Raw genomic sequence first — 18,053 nt, 5'->3', positions numbered from 1 at the left:
TTAGATTAAAGGATTAGTTGATTTCAGTGTGCGTTTTGTCATAAATATATATTACATCAACAAGCATTGATGACTAAAATAAGGTAATTTCGCTCTTATAAAAATCTTGCTTGTGAAATTTTGAAACAACACACAGGGATTTAAAGTTTTGTCTCTGCTTAGCAAAACAAGATAAAAAATTTACGAAAGTACCTTGAGGAGCATGCTGTTTAAAGTTTCTCGATACTTGGCAGTCAGTTTAGATTAGGAGAGTAATGCATGAATCATTATTTAAAATCAATCTCACGGTGAGTAGGAATACATCAATATAAGACAGCAGAAAATAAATTTCCTTTAAAAGTTCCATTTTCGCCTCTTTTTGTCTATATTTTTTTTAAAAAAAGAAAAGTAAACCAAACCTGAACTAAACATTAAACAAATTTTTGAGAATTTGCATGCATTAAACTAACAATGGGTATGCTCTGAGACGGTGAGTATTGCGAATAAAGAAAAAATGGGTATGAACGGCGGCACAACGTAAAAATTTGCTTTCAGAATTTTTTTATCTAGGTATAAAAATTTCTTCATCCTAATTTTTTTATTCCTTCCAATTGTCATCTTTTTTGAAAAATGTATCAAAAAGGTAAGGATAAAAGAAATGATAAAAAATTTAAAGAGGTTAAATGAAAACATCCACATGTTAACGTAAATTTTTATGTAATTCTTTTCATATCCAGCGAAAACTAATTACATTTATATATTATATACATAAAAATTTCAACAAACTGACGGTAGACAAACTCAATATGTTGACTGCCTACTTTTTCAAATTAAAATAAAGGCTGAAAATAAAAAAAAATCGACTGAGAACTTGACAAACTAGTCGAAATAATTTATTTTCACGCATGCAAGGAGGTGGAAATATTAAGAAAACGCTGATCAAGCGTTTTCGTGAAAAAAAGTTTAACAATGTGAGCATCCTAAAAAAATGATCGAAAGGAAATAGTATGATAAAGTTAAAATTTGAACACAAAAGAAGGGAATAATCACGCTATTGCACAAGTCATGATGAGAACACTATAATATTCAATCCTTCATGTAAGGGCGAGAATCAATTCAAGTTTAAACTATATTAGGGAAGAGACAGTGACCGGAATGATAAAGAAATTGTCTTGCATTTTATGATCAGATTGGAGAATTGTATGTCAGAATAATTTCATCGACTGAAAAAAGTTATTTTGTTCAATTTTACCAAAAACCTACATGGAACTTTGTCTTCCTTATAATGAACATCATGCGTGAACTTATATTAAGATTTTTATGATGATCACTTACGATGAGAATTTTAAGCAGCACTGGTAAAAGAATGAGCACAAAATATGCTTACATAGAAAAATACAGCACTGTGATATCAAGTGTCCTTAATCAAATTGTTACAGTCAAATATAGATATGGATGGTTTGAGTTGAAAAAAGCATAATTCCATTGTAACATTAAAGCGTTTCCTATTATGTTTTATTCTTTTGACAAAAAACCGACCAAAAATCTCTTTGATATTTCCTGTGAACATTGCTAAATAAGTGAGAGAGTATCACGGAAAATTAAAGGAAAACTTTTGGTGTTTCTTTTAAGAAAATAAAACGTGATTTGCAATCTTGCAATGAGAAATAAGCTTTTTTCAACTTTAATTATTGATACAAGAATGATGCAATGAGAAAAAGAGGTCTATGATCAATGACCGATTTTAATGACACTCGATTAATCCTCTGCGTTTTAGGAGGACTCTTAAATGCTAGGAATTTATGGGCCAAAAATGGACCCAAGTCAAATTTTTTTATACATTTTTTGATCTTTTTTCTTAATGGCTACGTGAGTAAGTAAATAAGTAGGCATTTAGTAGGCAAAAATTGACTCAAAATCAACAGGAGCCCTCTTATGCATAAAACAAAACAAAACAGGACACAAGTAAAACTTCAGAACATGTTATAATAGATGTGACAATGAAGAGAAACGAAAAGAAAAAGACTAAAAGGTAACTTGCACCTCGCGTTATATCAGGTATCTTCTTTTTGTTTAACTAAAATTAATGTATTTATATATTTTACAAATTGAATCTTAACAGAAACAATATGAGATTTAAAAAATATTATTTTTTAAATATATATTCTTTCTTCATGCCATCAAACTGTTCTCATACTTAGTTTAAAACTCCAATGAGTATTTTAGGTACATTAATCTCTGAAAGCCTGATAGAGCGGAATAGATTCGGAACATTTTCGGAACGAACTAAGAAATCATTCAATTTTTTACACGCACAATATAGCACAGTATAAGTGTGTATTTCCTTAGAGAGTAAAGTAGAGTAATGCAGGATTAATTTTAGCAGTTTTGATATCTGAACGTAAGTATAATTGTATATTAAATGTACTGAAAAACTTACACCTAAGGACACTTCAGGAGGATTCTTTGTGTCTTCGATGGCTTTTAAACATTGATTTTAGGATAAAAGCATATAGTTATTATAGAAAAAAAAGTTAAATCAGGCACTAGGTCAAATGTCTAAGCAGGTATCTAAGCCATCATTATCTCCAAACATGCAATTTTCGGCATTACCTCAGTAGAATAAAGCTTTGTAGATTTAGTCAGGATGCCTCTATGAAGATATGTATTAAGTAGAATCGCTTTGATTACCTCGGATGTTATGATAAACGCTTCACTCTAAATTTTTCTGGTTTTTTATAAAATGAGGAACCTTCACATTTGCAACAAGAGATTGACAGTAAAAATATTGAGTTGTAAAATGTGTAAAAAATTAGAACGAATTTCGATCGATTTCCCCCTAAATATTATAAAGCTAAGGCATTTCTGTAAAAAAAACAACAACAAAAAACATGCCAAACGCAAAAATGTAGTTATTATTTGTCCAGGCATTTGACGATCGAGCTCACCTTTTGCTCACCAGAAATACACACAATACCATTTAAAATTGTATTATTTCATTTTAAAATACTTTAAAGCCTCTCCGTGGAAATTAGATTTTGATAATCAAGCTATAACTATTTGAACTTTGGAAGCAGTCAAGTCAAAACTACTATCTAAACTAATGGTTTGATTCTTGGCGGAGAACGTAAAGCACAACTGCTCCTCGCACTCTCCTCAGTAATTCAATGACTTCTGATGTGGGTAGGTTTGTCACTTCCTCTTCATTTACCTGAAACAGTACAAAATAGAGGAGCCGGTGATTTTTTAATCTTTGATTTTAGGGAGGAAGAGGATAAAATGGACCGCGTTAAACAAAAAGGAACCAAGCCACATCAGCTATTGCCAAATTTAACAGGGGAATTTGATTTCTTACGAGAGAACGTTAGTGCGGATTCCTTTGAAAATTTTAAGGAATTTGCTTTGAATTATGGAGAAAATTCATAGAAATTTGCACAAAAATCCGCACAACCGTTTTCATGTAAAAAATTAAATTGTCCGATTAAATTTGGCAGTAGCTGATGTGGCTTGATTCCTTTCTGTTTAACGCGGTCCAAATTTGAGTACCTATTGCAGATTGTTTGAGCGAACTTTAAAAAAAGAGAGAAAATTTAGGTGCTTACTCTTTCATTGAAACTGAGTAGATAGACAAGGTTTCATAAAAATTAATATAAGAATTGAATGCTTGTCTGCACTGATTAAAATGGGGAGGAGAAAAATATAGGTGAAGCATTTTTAAAGTTGAGTGAATGGCTTTTAAGTCCATCGACTCAGCCTTGCCTTGACTTCGGAAAAAAACTTGAGAAATCTACTGTTCCCTTAGGAGGTAACGATTACTGAGGTATGATATTTCGGAAATATTTTTAGTTTTGCTTCCTTTAGTAGACACATGTACACTATGCATAAGGAACAAAGGCTGAGGTGCATTGCACCATGTTACCCCATTTTGTTTCTTGTACGAACTGAGAAACAATTGTTTTGACATTTTAAGGAAATTCCTTTCACAAGTCACTTCTTATATTCTTTAAAATGATGCAAGATGCAAATTCAAGAAGGATTTCAAGCAACAATTTTGTCAGTCCTTTTAATTTAAAATTCAAACGGAAGTTACATCGATGGCCAAAGTACGAGCCCTTATACATCCATTTGCAACGTTGCAGATTGCCTTACATTCTTTAAATACTTTCGTTGGATACTTATTTTTTCTGCTGAAAACTAGTCGACGTAATTTCTGGAAAACTTTCTTGATTTTTCTTCTCTGTTAGCAGATTCTATATCAATTTCAAGTCGAGAAGCTGGATTGTTTTTCTTCAAAACAATAAAATAGGAGCGGAAATTTTGAAACACCGCGATAGAGATACGTGGTTTCTCACTTTGGCCATCGATATGAAAATGAGCATTGCATTTGTTTTCCTTTGATCAAATAGGTGCCAGTAATTATCCCACGGAATTTGGTACAAGGAGGATAAAATTGATAAAATTACTTTGAAGGAAATATTCGTATGGGCTCACCTTGACGAGAATATCACCATTCTGAAGTTGGCCGTTCTTGGCAGCGACGCTGTTGGGGTGTATTGTGCTGACAATTGCCCCTTCTCCGTCCTTTGCTGACGTTAAGCTGAAGCCAAGCCTGCTGTTCCAACTTCTCACCAATTCAACTTTGATCAACTGCACCGAAAATAATCTATTATCAGTTCAAAGGGTGCAAACAAATACTTTTTGTCTGGGGAGTATGATCCTCAAGTTCGGGTGGATCTAAGATCAATACAGCGGAGAATGAGATTTTTTTGCCATGAAATAAGGCCAAAAGGCCGAAACAAGATTCTTAACAGAACGGGAAACCTGATTTGAGATCTATAAACATCGACCTCCAGTTTTTGATCCTCAACTCGTTCTGATACTCTATGGGGCATATCGACGGTGAAACTACCAAACCACGTATCTCGGTTTGCGACGTTGCAGACTTCCTGTCATACTTTATTTTTTAAATGAAAAACTACTTAACATCCAGTCTTGAAAATTTCTGTGATTTTTCCTGTTTGTGCGGAGAAAATTCCGTGAAAATTTCAAGGAATGATATTGATTTGGTCTACTTCAAAAAAATAAAATGTGAGCGTAGATTTTTAAACACCGCAGACGAGATACGTGGTTTGGTAGTTTCACCGTCGATATGTCCAAACTAATCCATCAAATGATGTACAAAAGTCGCTCTTTCATTAACCAAAAAAAATTGCATTAACTTGCAACTTAATTTCAATATTTTTCTTGTAAAACGCTACTCGGGTATTCACCCAACGCTTGATGTACATTTGCGGATCGGATTAAGCAGAAAGGAATCATACCACATTAGCTATTGCCAAAATCGGGCAATTTAATTTTTTACATGAAAACGGTTGTGCGGATTTCTGTGGAAATTTCAGTGAATTTTACAGTGCGAAGCAAACTCTTTAAAATTTTCAAATGAATCTGTACACACGTTCTCTTGTAAAAAATTAAAATGCTCAATGAAATTTGGCAATATCTGATGTGGCTTGGTTGCTTTCTGCTAAACGCGGAACCATTTTATGTTTAAATGGCCACGCCAATTGGCAAAAGCCTGATAAAAGCTTCAAATGTATGAAATTGACGATAATTTTAGAGTATGTTTTTAAAAATAGTTGGACTCATTGACTCACTTCAATTTTGGCTCATCCGTAAAAAAAAAACCTATCTGCATAGAGAAGCTAATGGTGTATACGTTGTTCCTAAACTGAGACAAAAATTGTAATTCTTAATTGCAAAATGAGTCCAAATAAACTTACCTGTTTATCATCAAATGATGGCGGTGGCGAGACAGATGGAGTGTGGAAGGCATCATCTTGATCCTCAGGCGTGAACATAACTCCTTTCCATTTCAAGAGACCTCCTTTACTTTCCTCGGCAAAACTCGTGGAGGATAAATCGTGCTCTGAACTCCTTTCCGACACCTAATAAGTTCAAAATACAATGAGTAATAATTATTCAAATGGTGCCGGAGTGGCAGAATTTCATGAAAAATAAAATCTTAAAATTTAGCATAGAGTGGAGCATTTCGAGTTCACGCCTCTTGCCGTCGCGTCTTCAATTCTGCAGATGCAACACGCACATCCATCGAGTACGAATAGTTGTATCTCTGCGCCGTCACCAACGCGCGAATCATTTCCTTTCTTCTACTTCCATATTATGTTTGTTTTCGTTTGTATTATTTGTAGTTGCTACGTGAGCACATAGCTATAGATAAGGGAGAAGCAATCGGGTTTCATGTTTTAACTTTTCTCACATATTGGCGAAATCGCATGGCCAGCATGCAGCGAAGTATTTAAAGTTCTCAACGCGCCGCGCCGTCGCGCCTTCAATTTTGCAGATGCAACACGGTCATCCATCAAGCACGAATAGTTGTATCTCTGCGCCGACATCAACGCGCGTCCTTTCTTTTGCTCTAAGTCCACGCTGTGTTGGTTGGCTCCGTTTGTCTTGTTTGTAGTGGTGCTTTGAGGGTTACGTGAGGCATCACAGCCAAAGAGGGAAAAACCTCATCCGAACTCTTTTTCTCGCAAAGGACCGGCGGTCATAGGTTATCTTCATCGGTTGTCAAGAGTCTTCAAAAACAAGGAAGGAAACGATTCGGGTCATTATTTTATCCATTCTAATATACATTTTTTCGTCTTTCTTTTAAAATACTTCTAACAATCCAAATTTATATTTTTATATTTTTTGTTAGACGGAAAAGATTGATAAACTTTAAAATTCTTGTTTAGAAACTCGTTTATGTCTCTAAAGCCTAGGTTAAAAAGTCAAAACTTGTGACCACCGGTCCATTTCTGGATAAAAGAAATAGCACCAACAGAAACTTTCAAAGAAACTCCTCCCACAACACTCCAAGAAGCACTGGAAAAAAAATACATTGGATCTAGAGTCCAGACTCTTGAAAACATTGACAAGAAAAAGTACTCTCGATTCAATCGGATTTTTGCTTAAATCAAAAGGAAATCCGCTCAAATTAAGAGGTTTGGTTCTTGATTTAAGCAAAAATCCGATTGAATCAAGAGTATTTTTTCTTGTCGATGTTTTTAAGAGTCTGGACTCTAGATCCAATGTATTTTTTTTTCCAGTCTACAATTAAGATGAATTTTGCCGTTTTAGCTATTTCAGTGATTTCATCTAAAATAATTTAGACGCATTTTGAAGGAAACTCGACTCGCGCGAATTCGACTATTCGACACTTCCTGCTCTCCTCGCTATCACGGCAGTAGGGCCAGCAACCTCCACCGCCACCTCTTTCGAAACTCCCACTTTGATAGCTTAACCGCTAGATTCTGATTGAATCAAGAGTACTTTTTCTTGTCGATGTTTTTAAGAGTCTGGACTCCAGATCCAATGTTTTTTCTTTTTTTTTTTTTTCCAGTGAGTGTCAGTTTAACCAATGGTCGTGTTTCGTTCTAGAGAGTCTATAAACTTTGATCCAAGGCTTACTTCCTTAGACTTACCTTGCGAGACTCGAGGCCCTTGGCCGGGAAATGCGTGGACTGGTAGACGGGGGAGTTGTGTCCGAAGTTGGATTCGGAGGAGTCCTGGAGAGGCGGCATGCTGGCGGGGGCGTCGGCGGCGTCGGGGAGGTCCCGCTTGGGGTTGAGGTCCAGCATCGGGGGCATGCTGGCCGCAGCGTCGGGGACCTGGCTCAGGTCCAGGGAACCGGGTCCGGGGGGCCCGAAGACCCCCGTGTGGAGGACGAGGCTGTCGTGCTGGAACGGGTTGTACGGGAGGGAGCACTCCGGCAGGGACCCCGGCCCGTCCAGCGTGTCCATGCTGTCCGACTCCTCATCTGCAACACCCACCCCAACGGTGAATAGTGGAAGAATAGTGGATACTCAACTCGGATCAAATGTACCACATATTCCAATGGAGATGTTGCATGTGTGAGGAATTTGCGATTTGACCATTGATCCTTAAGTAAAGGTTCATGAGAAACACGATGGTGCCACTGGTTTTCTCTGAAATCATCTCCCAAGCTCAAAAAAAGCTCTCAAGTTGAGGCCAAAATGGAGGGGATATCCCACCCTACCCTGAGAGTCCACCTCTACATCAAAACAAACTCTCCATGCAAAGATAGGGAGCAAATACATTGACAGGGCTGCCACTTTATTTGGGGACTCCGAAACTGGAAACACGGCAACCCTGCTAATGTATTTGCTCCCTATCTTCGCATGGAGAGTTTGCATTGATGTAGAGGTGGACTCTCAGGGTAGGGTGGGATATCCCTCCATTTTGGCCTCACTTTGAGAGCTTTTTTTGAGCTTGGGAGATGATTTCAGAGAAAACCAGTAGCACCATCGTGTTTCTCGCAAACTTTTACATAAGAATCAATGGTCAAATCGCAAATCCCTCACACATGCAACATCTCCATTGAATCGTGTCGTGCGGAAACCGCTAATGTCCATTTTTCCAGTTTCGAGTCGATGATAATTTTCAGAGTTAAATGCAACCATGAAAGTGAGGTGTTGATACTTGGTATAGGGTTATCTTCATCTCAAAACAAGTATTGGCACCACTTTCAAGGTTATATCAAATCTTGAAAAGCATTATCGACATAAAAAACTGAAAGCTGAAAAAATGGACATTGGCAGTTTTCGCACTACACGATTCAATTAGGAACTACAATTTCAGGCTCATCCATGAAAGCATTTACTTGCGTAGGGAAACTTATGGCACGTGCACTGTTCCTGATATGAGCCAGAAATTGTAGTTTCTCACTGCAAAATGCAGTCCAATTGAACTTTATTTTGCAATTCGGAACTATAATTTCTCGCTCCTCCGAAAAAGCACTCACGTGCTGAGGGAAACTGATGGTACGTACGTTGTTTTTAAACTGAGCCAACTGAGTTCCCTAAGAATGAGACACGAAATGGCCCTTTTTTTGACAGGCTCCTCCTACAGTTTGGGGCTCTAAAAATTAACCCTTCACTGAAGGGCCTTCAGATTACTCTTCTTGTTGGCTATTGAGCACTACATTACCAAAGAAACCGATGTTTAGGTATAAACTTCCTGGTTGTACTGTTTCCTGGAAGCGCAACACTTCTCACAAGAATTTGCTTAGTCACCGATTAGTAGGTAGATGAATGTTAGCGCCCATGAAGAAATGTAAAATCCTCGAAAGTGTTTTCATCATTGTTGGGATACAAGTAGAGGGCGTCTGTATTTGCCGCTGTTAAAGGGCTTGGATCAAGCTTACATTTACGGGCAAAAAGGTGCGAGTTTCTCTGGTACTTACAGCTGGAATGGAAGTCACTCTTTTTGATTTGTTCTCTTGAATTTGCTAGGGCCGATTTGCTTCTCTGTCTGGAATTTGATGATTCGTTCCTTTTCTTTTCACTCAGCATTTCCATTGCTTCTTTCCTGAGAACAATTAATAATGAACAATCCTCGTCATTTCATGAATATTTTTAAAAAATCATTGCTCTTATACATTATTAAAGTTTTTTATGAGCATTCCTCAACGTATATTTACCTCTGCTATACACAAAAATTGAGGAATGTTTTTTGACGGTCACAAAGTGAATATAAATTTTTTATTGCATTGATAGCCAAAGTCGAAAAAATTGCGTTCTCCTGTAACATTTAAAAACCTCGGATTTTGTTACATTTTTTTAAAAAAAACTCATCTGCTTTATATTTTTTATTGAAAAGTGTTACCTTTTCCCCCGGATATGTCCTGGGAAGAAACGTAACTTTTTTCCGTAAAAAATATAAACATGAACCCTGATAAAAATGAAAAACCTAAAAGATGGTCATCTGCTTTATATTTTAGGTAAATTAATATTTTCAAAAACAATATCTTGATCAGTTTTATGAAAAAAAGAAAACACGAGAAGAAACATGAAATGATGCAATCGGAGGTCCGCATTTTCCGACATTAGCTATCGATTTGAAAAAAATCGATTTGAGTTCCTTTCTTCGGATTTCACTCGTTTTTTCGGTTAGCTTAGGATCTACTGGAAGTTGAATCAGTTTTTGACGAGGGAAAGGAGCAAGAAAGGGGAAAAAATGGAGGAGGACATTTTCGTCGAAAGAAGCCATAGGTAATTATTTAGGTAAGGTATATGCTTTTGCTTTACAGGAGTCATGAATGCATTACGGGATGCATTAAACATACATCCTCGCAAATGACATTTTCCTCTTATGCCATTTTGGGCGCTCCTTTTAGTGCAAGAAAGTAGCATCAGTGAAAAGAAGAGAGTAAACTCTTTTTTGAGAGCTTTGCTCGCTGAAAAGTAATACCAATCTCGCACAGCATGATACACGCCGCGGAGTTTAATTTCGTTAAAGCGACGGAAAGAATTTGTTTTCTACGAAAAAGCGTTTCCCATTTTTGATCCCCACATTCCGGCAGCTTTTCTCCGAATTTTGTATTAAAGAATCGTTAAAAACACTCAAAATATTTCGACGGCACAACGGCACGCGTGTTAAGACATCCACATGCTCATTATTGCCATGTTAGTCGAAAAACGGAGATGTATCGTTTGAGAAAAATACGTAGGGACATTTAATCTGAGAACTGGGGTCGCATCCTAGGAAAAACGGGCGTACTTAAATACACTTAGACTGCTTAGGTTGCGGTTGCACTTAATTCCGCTCGGAGGCTTCTGATTGGCAGGCGGTTCAGTTTTAGCTCATCGGCGGATGTTGCATTGCCGTGCGAAAAATTCGGCCACTAATCTGTCTGGTCAAATTTCCGCAAGTGAAATTGGCTAAGTTTTTGAAATACTCACAATGGTCTTGAAACAGAAAAAAAAAAAAAAAAAAATGTACCCAAAACCGTTTGCAAGGGGTGAGTCTATGGTAAGTGTGGATTCAAAATCGCGAAAAATCAAAATCTTGGCTGATCTCAATTTCAAGATGTCGCAATTTGAAATTTTCATTGTTAATGCAAGTTTTCTACTGATTTTGATCCGCTTTTTTATTTATTCGTCCATTGCGTCGGTGTTGATCCGTTCACGCTTTTATTTTTCGTTCGATTTATGTCGATCGAATATACATACACTCTCGTTACATGCAAACTACCTATCATATTCTTTTTTTTTTAAACTGAAAAATTCGCCTTCTATCGCGTTTACAGCAATTGCTGTTACGAATATGTTGTGCGTGCTGATTTTAGTCCATTACATACTCGACTCTCTGAAGGCGTTCAATGTGCGATAGCAGAGCACTCTCTTGAGGAACGACAGAATTGAGATTGAATGAATGACTCAATCCCTACTTTGTTCGTTCTCCGACAGATTGCGCTACTTTCGCACACAAAACGCCTTCAGAGAGTCGAGTATGTAATGGACTAAAATCAGCACGCACAACATATTCGTAACAACAATTGCTTCGGACGCAGCTGAAGGCGAATTGTTCAGATTAAAAAAAAAGAATATGACATGGTAGTTTGCATGTAACGAGAGGGTATGCATATTCGATCGACATAAATCGAACGAAAAATAAAGATCAACACCGATTCAGTGGACAAATAAATAAAAAAGCGGATCAAAATCAGTAGAAAACTTGCATTTACCATGAAATTCAAATTGCGATATCTTGAAATTGAGATCAGCCAAGATTTTGATTTTTCGCGATTTGGAATCCACACTTACCATGCATAGACTCACCCCTTGCAAACGGTTTTGGGTATACATTTTTGTTGCATCTCCCCTCCCCCCCCGCTTCAAGATCCCTGTGCACTACGAACGTCCATTACGACTAAACAAAATTCTCTCCTGATGACGGCGGTGCGCCTTGGCAGCAATGACGACCACGTCCAAAAATCTTGACGTACCTCCCGAGGTGGGTCGGAAATCGCCTTTTTTATTCTCATTAAGTGGAGTAAATGCAGAAAGCTCATATAATTTTAAGGAGCACAGGGGTACTTTTGAAGGGTACAGCTGGCACAATGAGCTACTGATGTTGAGCTGCTATATCACGGAGAAAAAACTTCGTGCATGGGACCCGAAGTTAAGGTCATATGGATCCCTGATGTTTTCGGATCACGCATCCGAAAACTTAAGGTCCAGCTGCCGAAGTTCAGGTCAGACATCTGAAGTGCTTCTGCTTGTACCGGAGTGCTTCATCTGCGTGACCCGAATCTTTCGGTGTATACCGAAGCACGTCAGATGTCTGGCCCGAACTTCGGCAGCTGGACCTTAAGTTTTCGGATGCGTGATCCGAAAAATTCAGAGATCCGCATATGACCTCAACTTCGGGTCCAACGCACGAAGTTTTTTTCTCCGTGTAAAAATAAAAGCAAGTGCATGAGATCCGATAGTATTTAGGCATGTTGAGCAAAAATGACAACGATGTCTCCAATTTTTATGGAGACGTCTGACTCAATATCTGCGAGTCCAAGATTTGGCCGAGCAAGCACTTCTGTATATTTCGCAGGCTATCCCTGTCTAAGCCCCGAATAGGACAAGGGATCTCGTGAAAAGACGTGCCTCTGCGCGTTTACTCCATCCACGACTTTATGAGCTTCCGAGAAATGCTCAACAGAAAGCTGTGTTTCCACAGGCACCACGCGATGCGAAATTGGCCGCGTCATCGGGTGCAATAATGGAGCACTTGCGTGCCTTAAGAATTTAGGAATTAAGTATTTTAAAGCGAACCTACACGGAAAAAACGAGCTTAGGGTTGGGACCTACATGTTAGTGCTGGGCACTAACGAGGGTTAGATCAAATGGAGCCAGCAAGTCAGAGGAGTGCTGGCACTAAACAGCTCGAGGCTGGGTCACTAAGGAAGAAGTAGTGTCAAGCCCTAAAGTGACTTTGGAGCGAGCGTAAAATATGAAACGCCTCCGCCTGGGATCGAACTCGGGTTGCGCCGGTGGAAGACCAGCGCGTTACCACCAGGCTATCGTGACTCCGACGTCTCATGGGTGAATTTACACCTGTTAAGCGCAACTACGTCTCGCAGCATCTGATTAGCACTACTCATGTTCAGTGCCCACCTGAACTGCCTTCGGTGTTGAGCTGTACAGCGCTTAGACGCCAGCCCTCAACTACTCCCCACTAAACGGCCAGTAGTGCTCAACACTAGTCTTGTTTTTTCCGTGTATATAAAATTTTGTTAAAAACACGATAATGCCATTGGTTCCCTCTAAAACAAACTTCTAAATTCAAAAAAAAAAAAAAACTCTCAAAGTTTAGCCATTAGTCTCAAAGCCATTAGTTTCCCTATGCAAATAAGTGTTTTTACAGAAGAGCCAGGATTTATAGTTCCAAATTGCAAAATGCAGTCTAATTCGCCGTTCCCCCACGAAAGAACGTAAGTACACTACAATGTGCCTTTCCACTCAAAAATTGCATTTTTACGAGGGAAAGCTTGGGCATTTTAAACTAAAAATTGTGCTAAATTTTATTCTGATCTCATGCAAAAATCAGATACATTTTCAACAAAAATTGCAGAGGATACATTGGTGCATTCGTGCAAAAAATTGGATTGTTCGGGTCAATTTTGCACTCTCCGAGTGGAGTTCTGTTCCTTTGGCCGGGAGACGACGAAAATGGGAGAAAATACTTTGTCAGGTTCGCCATGGTCGTAGTCTCGGAGTTTGTACACAAGGTGGCGATTTTCCTAAAATATACGAGTGAAGGCATCTTGAAGCAAAGGAGGCAAAGTCCAGTCTACTGATGAGCCCTGAAACGGCAGTTTTCTTACATGATTCGCAGCTCATCAGGGAAATTGACTTTTCTCCCTTTTCTTCAAGATGCCTCTGATCCGCACATGGAGAGCTTGACTGAATGCAGCGTAAACTTCTCTCATAAAGTAGGGATCTCTAGGGTAGCTGAAGCCCAACGATATTTTCCGGGATCCGATATTGCATAGTGATTTTCCAATGTGCCAAGGTCACAAATGAAAGAGTTTCAAAGAGGAAAATTATAAAAAATGTGTTTAGTGACCTTAATTTTTTTTCTTTTTTTTTTAAACGAAACATGTCAAAATTTGTAGTTTCTCAGGCATTTTTTGTTGAAACCCCAAAAATGATTGGAAACTTCTACAAATTTGACACACTATACAATCTTTTCGGCCTACTGTGATGCGGGATGCCTCCTCGAGGAAGCACCGCTGAACTACGGTCCTGCGTTTTAAGACGCAACACCAGAAACATGCTGAAAACCAGTGGCACCATCTTGTACCACGCGTAATTTTACAAAATCTAAAACGAACATTTGAACCGCAAAGCTTTGTGCCATGCAAAAGCTCTGTTACTACACCCAATGGCGCGGGCAACTTCACATCGCGCGCTGCTTGTGGGACCGTGGCTTCATTCACACCAAAACACACAGAGCGAGGCTCTCGAGCTTATTATGTGAGATAAGTGAGTGCAATGCGTCCCGTCTGCCCCTTCGATTCCAGACGACACGACGACGCGTCATGAATAAAGTTCCCTCCCATCTGTCCTTTTATTATTTATTTCCCATTTTCCCCTGGTTTTTTTACTCAGACATACAGAGGATTGCGAATAGCTCGCCTCTGAGTGCATTCTATGACTCTTCACACTTCAAGGGGGAAAAAAATTGCAGACTTCAATGCACAATGGATCACTAAACAGGGTATGAGATTAAGGACCGGCAGTCCGGCTCTACCACCTCTGATAGAATGAAAACCTCTACACAGAGAAAAAAGCTTCGTGCGTGGGACCCGAAGTTTAGGTCATAATATGGATCTCTGAAGTTTTCGGATTGAGCATTCGAACACTTAAGGTCCAGCTGCTGAGGTTTGGATCACACATCTGCAACTTCAGTTCTTATGTCTGAAGTACTTCGGTTTTCACATCCGAAGAACTTCGGTTCTCACATCCGAAAAACTTCGGTTCTCACATCCGAAAAACTTCGGTTCTCACATCTGAAGTACTTCAGATGTAAGAACTGAAGTTTCATGTCTGTGATCCGAACCTCGACAGCTGGACCTTAAGTGTTCAGATGCTCAATCTGAAAACTTCACAAATCCATATGACCGGAACTTCGGGTCCCACGCACGAGAATTTTTTCTCCGTGTAGTCGAAGTGAAACTTTTAATTTTATTTTCGGGGCTAGGGCTTGTGTGATACATTTAATGGTCTGGATGATATTTTCGGTTCTGTCAAGGCATTTTTGGACTGAGAGTCTAATCGCCGACTAAAATTTGACAGGTGCCCAGAATGCCTGTGAAGTTTTAACCAAGGCATTTAAGGTGAAAAATTCAACTAGCACTTAACATGAAATGATGATCCATGCGTCGGGCCTTATAGACCACAAATTCTTGGGTCTACATTCTCTGGTTTTTTTTTGGGAGGGGGGCAGGGGAGTTGCAAACGATTAAAAGTGAACAAATGTTACAACAGTATTACAGTAAGTCGCATCTTCCATCCAAAATGGAATTAGAATTTTCGTATTTTAAGCGATTTTTCATCTCAACAATAGGCATACTCGCCTTCAGATAGAAAGATCGGCAATCAGCAGTGCGACAAATCGATGGCAAGAACCCGAAGCCCTATATCTCCGTTTGCGCCGTTGCAAACATCCTGTCATACTTCATTCTTTCATTTGAAAACTGATCGATTTAATTTGAAAACTTCTTTAATTTTGCGTCTCTATTCTCAGACATTTCTGTAATAATTTCAAGCAAGACAGTTGACTTGTTTCTCTTTGAAAAATAAAAGAGGAGTAAAGATTTTGATGTATCGCATCGGAGAAACGTGGGTTTGCACTTTAGCCATCGATATGCCATTTCTAAAGGTACATTCTAAACCCCTTGTAATATTCCCCCTTATCTTTCAGAGTAACCGGGTAACTAGCGCGCCCCAGGTCAAGCTTCCGCCGTTGGATTGTGTTTTTTTACTGCCTCAGATAGCGAGACCATTACGTGTTTCCTGTGTAACATCTGAATGTGTTTCAGAGAATGAAGTGGTTGCACATCCCACATTTTTACGAAAATCACTCCCCTGTGAACCCTTGCACATGCGGGAGAATCGTCCAGTCCCCGGCGAACGTCAGAACTTAACCCGGCGCACAGAGGAAAAATTCAACGCACGGGGAAAATAAGTCCACTCAGAGGAACTAAACCGGGAATGATGCAAGTTTTTCTGATAAATACCCCTTTGGAATGGAGAGTATGCACGAGAAAATTTTATTGCCTCATATGAAACTGCTTGATTCGCTGAGCTCACAGAATTTTTACAATTTTTTTAAAATAGGAGATAGAGGGAAAGTAGATTCAAGCTTAAGAAAATTACCTCCTTGTGACCTCGTAAAGCGGCATTTCATATTTAAACACATGTACTTTAGCAGATTAAATCACTTTGTCTTAAATCTTTTAAAACATTTGTTTAATTTCAAAACTAAGGATATTCGTGTGCTCAGGGAGAGTTCACGTCAAATAAGTTTACGTACTTTTAGACTGCGACAGAAGATCGGTCATCCTGATTAGTGCATTTACTGCCCATGCTAGTCTGACGTACGACGGTCTTCTGTCACAGTCGAAGGGTGCGTAAAATTATTTGGAGTGGACTCTAATGGTGAATTTGCAGGTACGTCTAAAAGTTGATTTTTATATTTATGTGTGTATACAACAGAGAGACTGAGCCCGAAGTAAACTTGGTTTCAAAATTGAACGACTATCGAAGGAGTCATGACCAAGTGCCCTAATCTGCTAAAATACATGTGTTTAAATTGGAAATGGTGCCAGATAACGTTACTCGGCGGTGCATCATTTTCTAATTTTACAAATTATGAAAAATACTGAGAACTTAGCTCACCAAGCACTATCGTATGAAGCAATAAAATATTTCGTGTCAACTCGCACCAATTAGTATAGTTCCCTTGAAACTGAAATTTTAGAATCTTGCAAATTCTCGATGTGAGATTTGGTCAGGTTCAAAGGTAAAATGCACCAAAGTGCGCCACAAAGGCTCGTTAAGGCTAGTGTAATTTTTGCGGAGGATCCCCGCGATGCGATGTGATGCGGGTGTCGTTTTTAGTGGGAGTAGGCGCAGGTTTGTCTGCAATTTACCTGAGGATCGGTTTGGGTTGTTTCAGCTGCGGGGTGGCGGAGTCGGGCGACCGCGTTGGATCCCTGTGCAGTCGTAACCGGACCTCCTCCCCACATTGCCGCAGGAACGCCACGGCCCGCTCATGGCTCAGTGCTGAGAGGTCCACTCCGTTTACCTATCGACAAACGAAGAATAAAATAGGAAGTTAAAAATGGGTCACTAGCACAAACTTCGAAATTAAATTTAGGTTAAAAGTAAGTAAAATAATATTTAAAGTTAAGATAGGTTAAGTTAGTTAAGTTAAGTAGTATTAAATTTAAGTAGTTGAATTTAATTTTATGTCTGATCCGGCAGAATAATTGGGTATCCCAATTTACCGGGCAGATTAATGTTGTTCTTTATTTTATGTTTTACTTTTTGAAAAAAATATCTTATCTTATCTTAAATAATTCAACTACAAAATTAAAACAATGCGCGTCAAAAAAACATTGAATATCGTGGTTGGAAGTTATTTTCAGTCATTTTCGATGCGAGAATCGTGTTCTACATTCTATCGTATGTTCGTGTGAAATTCTGGTTAAGAAATATATAACAGAATGCTTAAACTCGTTCCTTGTCTAATGGTCAGTTCAACTACCGTGGCGATGTCCGCAACCGTGATACATACAACTATTTAGACGCGAAAGAATGCGTATTGCCTACATAGCCAACTGAAGGCGAACAAGTGCACTTGTAGCAGTGATGTGTTATCAATGGGCCACTAGACAAAGTTACAAAGTTTTAAGAACTCTGAGACATGTTCCTAGACCAAAATTTCACGTAAAACACGATTCGCGCGACGAAAATTACTGACATTAACAACTCCTCATGAATTCAATACTCCCGCTCATAAAAAAATAAAACTTTACGTGAGTCAAATCAAGCACTAAACGTCGTTGCAGCAGTGGCAGTGAGGCATGAAAATGTGGCAACCTCAATCATGGCGATTTGAATTAGTTGTTACACGTTGTGTACCCTTTAAATTACACAAAGAACATTGCTCGATTAAGAAGTCTGGCAAAGCTGTAGTGCGCGATT

General features: G+C 38.8%; 1 protein-coding gene across 1 annotated transcript in view; it reads right to left on the bottom strand.

The window, feature by feature from the left end:
• Positions 1–679: 679 nt before the first annotated feature.
• Positions 680–18,053, bottom strand: part of LOC109034903 (uncharacterized) — a 320,455-nt gene continuing 303,081 nt past the window's right edge. The window contains exons 8-13 of the mRNA XM_072301811.1: positions 16,997–17,151; positions 9,245–9,369; positions 7,464–7,798; positions 5,760–5,924; positions 4,471–4,626; positions 680–3,190 (exon numbers count right to left, since the gene is read on the bottom strand). Of these exons, the coding sequence (XP_072157912.1) occupies positions 3,080–3,190; positions 4,471–4,626; positions 5,760–5,924; positions 7,464–7,798; positions 9,245–9,369; positions 16,997–17,151 (1,047 nt within the window). The 3' untranslated portion in view covers positions 680–3,079. The remainder of the gene's footprint in view (positions 3,191–4,470; positions 4,627–5,759; positions 5,925–7,463; positions 7,799–9,244; positions 9,370–16,996; positions 17,152–18,053) is intronic.

Source organism: Bemisia tabaci, chromosome 6, assembly GCF_918797505.1.
Source record: "Bemisia tabaci chromosome 6, PGI_BMITA_v3".
In the NCBI taxonomy this organism is placed as follows: domain Eukaryota; kingdom Metazoa; phylum Arthropoda; class Insecta; order Hemiptera; family Aleyrodidae; genus Bemisia; species Bemisia tabaci.
Note: the sequence above shows the minus strand (reverse complement) of the source record. Positions and strands in the feature narration are given on the sequence as shown.